The 5,000-nt window shown below is 37.1% G+C and overlaps 1 protein-coding gene across 8 annotated transcripts in view; it reads right to left on the reverse strand.

Moving 5' to 3' along the window:
- LOC113819151 (uncharacterized) overlaps positions 1–5,000 on the reverse strand; it is a 22,690-nt gene that overhangs the window by 11,240 nt on the left and 6,450 nt on the right. For 3 of the 8 annotated variants that reach the window (XM_070142096.1, XM_070142093.1, XM_070142094.1), the window contains exons 1-3: positions 3,538–3,599; positions 2,194–2,388; positions 1,290–1,483 (exon numbers count right to left, since the gene is read on the reverse strand). In XM_070142096.1, coding sequence (XP_069998197.1) covers positions 1,290–1,483; positions 2,194–2,388; positions 3,538–3,584 — 436 coding nt within the window. In that variant the 5' untranslated portion in view covers positions 3,585–3,599. Of the gene's footprint in view, positions 1–1,289; positions 1,484–2,193; positions 2,404–2,769; positions 2,928–3,537; positions 3,600–5,000 lie in introns of those variants that run through there. The other 5 variants (XM_070142101.1, XM_070142106.1, XM_070142109.1 and 2 more) reach the window with 4 other exon arrangements.

A 5,000-nucleotide genomic window follows, 5' to 3' on the forward strand; every position in this document is an offset into this window, starting at 1 on the left:
ACTAAGGACATTGACTGAGGGTGAGGGGGATGATAGGTTGTTCCACACCCCCAAAACCTTCCAGCAAATACTGTCTTCACCTCCACAAGCATGGCAAGATAGGAGCTGAAACTCATGAGCACTGACTTAGCTTTAAGTGGCGCTTTCTACGATCATCTTCCTTTATTTGTAATGTTATAGCTCAAGTCTCCAGATTATTTCCTGTACCAATTAGTGCAAGTTTTTGCTCTTTTCACTTGGCTCTTGGGTAGCTTAGTACGTCCACACCATAGAGTAACCATTACTACAAAATAGGGTTGCTAGAATCAGTTTATTGTTACTTTACAAGCCATTAACATAATATAGAATTTTTGCTTTCAGTGTCATTGTATGTTTTTTCATTCTTTTCCCTAATAATATTCATTTTGGGTGTTTAGGCAGTTTAGGAAACTTTGAGCCTGCTGCAAGTTCCAGACTAAGCTTGTCATGCCACTATCATAGTTTGCGGGAACCAATTGGATCCTGGTTCCACCCAGAGCGCTTGGACCAAAATCTGACCATTTAGCATCCTTGAGTTGCAACTCTCCTTGTAGGCTTGTAGGCCTGGTCTTCATGGACATGCATGGGTTATCAAGATTCCTTTTCCTGCAGATGCCTTTATCTTGTTTTTTTATTTTCTTTGGTCTATATTTTTCATTTGTCATACTGTATCAAAATAATAATTGTTTCTATTGTGTAGACTCCAAATTATCTCTGCAGATAGTAACAACAAGTAACATTCTGTTGAGTTATCTTCATATTTTTGTATTCCATTTTCTGTAATGTAAGCTACAGCACCAGTAACAACGGGTTGGAATAAAGTCAAGCGCGTGGATGTAATGTCCTCCCTGGAAACAGCCTTCTCCCAGGTATGGTTGACAGCTGGTAAACTTCATCCTCATGGATTAGATAAAATCCTACAGGAATTTGCAAATGATTCTCTTCCTGAAGGCCTGATGAGTCAGTCTCCCTCAAAGGGCTTTGCACACTCATGATATGTTCCCCATCAACTGCCCCACGGACAATATTTTCATGACCACATCCATGTCGCATTGATCCAATGGGCTAACGAATTCCTCTCAAAAAATTTTAATGGGTTTTATAATTCTTGTGGGAGTTAGCTGAAAGGTGTCAGTTCTTAAAAATGTATATCTTTCAATACATCTAAATACATAAATTTTGTGTACTTTTCAACTAAATGATCTCTTAAACAATACTGAGAGTATATCAAGTAATTAATTTCATAAAACAGTAACGTTTCAAGCACTTGCCATGTTTTAAATCAGCTTCTCGAATCCCTGAATATTGTGTCCTGTAGTCAACAACCTTCTGGCTGGGCTTAACATACTTGTCCAGAAGTACTACGCCGTATTCATTTACAACAGAAACCCTTGCTAGCATAGATACTCTTCCTCTCTTGCCACCACCCACCATTTCACAATCTAATGCAATGGCATCTGTTAGCCTGTTGAAGAAAACATATTTATTTTATTTTATTTATTTTTTTTTTTATAGGAAGCCAAAACAGGTAATCACAAAAAGATAACACGAGATGGAAAAAACATACATTTAGACAAAACATTCTAAAAAAAAAAAAAAAAAAAAAAAATCAATATTAAGATAATCCACTGAAAGCAAGGTTCAGTTTGAAGACCTCCGTCATTATAAACCATAAAAAAATTAAGCCGGTCCAAAATAACATTTAACCAGAATATCTGTGAAGATTTATTGGTCTTTCCCAGAGTGCCAAAATTAAATAGCAAAATTTAGCCCTACATAGATGCAAAAATAACAAAACCGGTCAACACCATACAGTTGTTTATTTCTTACCATTAAAAAAAAAAAAAAAAAAAAAAAAATTAAAAGAATCTACTCAAGTCATATATTGGACTTTACTTTCATATGACATTCATGAAACTTGGGATAAAAATGTATATATTCAGTTTTATAATCATAATAGATTCTGTTAGACAGACACATACATACATAAATACATGCAGACACAGACACACAGACACACACGGACACGACACGACACGACACAACACACACACACACACACACACACACACACACACACACACACACACACACACACACACACACACACACACACACACACACACACACACACACACACACACACACACACATATTAATGATTGATTTGCATACTCGGCATACTCATCCACTGAGCTTTCTCCATCAGTGGCCAGGGAAGACGCGCCCATTCTGCTCTCGTTGGCTGTGGCCCCTCCTGCCTCCTCCTCCATCTGGCCAACAGCGCTGTGCTCTCTCTTCGGGGTCTGGGGCTGAAGGTTATCTTTCTCTGGACGGTTGGGATTTGCTTCTGCCGTTTGGTCCATAATTCTGAGGTGTAATTACCTACAATAAATATTCATAAAAGATTTACATAAATGATATAAAATGAAACATACGCACCCACGCACGAACTGAACTATCCACCTACACCCACGAAAATACATGTATGCATGCACATACACACATACATGAAAAATACATATAAAACACACACACACACACACACACACACACACACACACACACACACACACACACACACACACACACACACACACACACACACACACACACACACACACACACATACATTCTTGATTAGATTAGGTGAGATTATAGGCCTAACCGGGAAACCTTACAATGTAATAAAATATTAATAATACTTATTTTTCATCTATTTATAAATAACTTCCAACAGCACTAAGTTACCTTCCGATGGCCCTGACCCAAGTAATTGAAAGAGATTACGTAAGGAAAGTTTAAACAATGTCCTTTGAATGGTTTGAATCTGAAGACTGCGAAGTTTTCGTTGTCCAAATCGATAACGGGCGTAAAAAAATCAGGAATGTACTAAGCAAATGCGTTTCAAACTCTCGAGATAAATTTTTCTATTATCATGCCACACAAGAATATTTTATTTACTCCATTAATCCGTTTTCTATATTCGATTTATCACAGAAAAGGTATAATTTCAGGGTAAACATTAATTTTTCGAATCTGAACTTCACACGCACGCATGAATACACACAAAAAGACTTGTTTATTTGGAGGGTGGAAGGTCTCCAAGCAAAGTAAATATATTATCAGAACCAAAATTTAGAGAGACAAACTAAACCTGCAGCCAAAATGAATACCGAAAGATTATGTAGAAATAGATTATACAAATATTGATGGTTATCTTCGTTGCTAGAACTAACAATAACTGAAATGAATAAAACAGATGTAATATGCATCAGTGAAGCCAAACTAGATCCTCGATAGACGATGTAACATTAGGACTTAGAGACTATAATATTTGAAGAAGAAATAGGACAGATGGAAGTAGAGGAGGGGGGGGGTAGCAATATTAACAAGGAAAGGAATTATTACAAAGGAGTTAGAAATTAATCAAGACCCCATAGTGGAACTGAAGGTAATGTAGGCAGAAACAAACGGGGTAATCATAATAATAACCACGGTATACATGCTACCACGTACATCGCTGTGGTCACAAGAAAATTACCAAAAACTAATTCAAGAGACATTAAAGAGCCCGGATGAAGTGCTACAACTTTCGCAAACCAATGCAAAACAAATTCTTATGAACTGGGTAAGTTTCGATCCCGGAGCGCGACCACATTCGTGGAATGCTAAATAAGTATTCCTTTTCCCTGAATGTAACAGATTATACCAGGATACGAGGGATAGGTAGGCCGTCTATGCCTGACCTAATATTCACAAAGCATAACGATGATATCGATTATTATAGGATATCGAGTACTGTCCTCCTTTAGGAAAAAGCGACCATGTAGTGATTAAACTAAAATACTGTCTGCTACAAAAGAAACTCATCGTAAACAAGGAAAGAAAGGAAAAGTACAATCACAAAAGAAGTGATTACAGAAGCCTTGAGCTTTTGATAGTATGTCACTCGTTCCATCCCAGTGTTTTTATTACTCAAGACTGTAAACATTAACTCGTTGGATGAGCACACACGCCGTTTAGTAAGGACGGGGTACATGTGTCTAGTCCGAGTCCGAGTCTTCGCAGGTGTAATGGGAAAACCTCAGTGAAATATTCAAACCTCAAGCGCGCTGTTTGCAAGGCAAACCATCGTGTTTGTGATTATCTTTCTGAAGTGATGGTTGACAGAATCTTGGTGTGACGTGAGTGGCGCTGAGGGGAAACACTTCTGGGCGATGAAAACCTTGATGTTCAGTATTCAAAATTTTGTGAGGTCTATAAAAAGGAGTGGAAAAATTCATATAAAAAATCAAAATTTAAGCAAGAAATGGCCAAAAAATGGTTCAATGACAAATTCAAGAAAATGAGAGAAAACGAGCAGCTCCTTTGAAAAATATTTAGAAGACATAGATCTCAGGCAGCGTATGAAAGATATAAAGTAGAAGAAATGAGTATACCCAAACCATGAGAGGGGCGAAATTATACTTTGAAAGGGGTAGAACCAACAAATGTACATGTCAAGCAAAACTCTTCAATAACTACATAAATAGTAAAACTAAGAGTAGAGATCAAATTAGCGCCATCAAAGACAATAACATTATTTATTCTAAGGAGGAAGAAATGTGTGAAATCCTAAAGGAGAATTTTCAGTCATTGTCTGTTCAGGATCCATGCTTTAATATGGCAAATACACATACAAGCGTAAAGAACCGAAAATATCACCCTCAGAAAGAATTAAATAAAAGATCTACTAAAAGGATTAGACAAGACTAAAGCAGAGGGACCAGATGAAATGTGCTGAAGAACTATGTACTCCTTTATTGTTAATATTCCAAAATTTACTGAGACAAGGTAAACTACCAAAAAGTTGGAAGCTCGCTAATGTTACACCCTTCTATACGAGCGGCGACAAACAAAACCCACTAAATTATAGACCAGTTTCGTTAACTAGTGTAGTATGCAAGCTCCTAGAAATGATAATTAGGAAACAATCGGTT

The sequence above is a fragment of the Penaeus vannamei genome, chromosome 3 (genome assembly GCF_042767895.1).
Source record: "Penaeus vannamei isolate JL-2024 chromosome 3, ASM4276789v1, whole genome shotgun sequence".
NCBI classification, from domain to species: domain Eukaryota; kingdom Metazoa; phylum Arthropoda; class Malacostraca; order Decapoda; family Penaeidae; genus Penaeus; species Penaeus vannamei.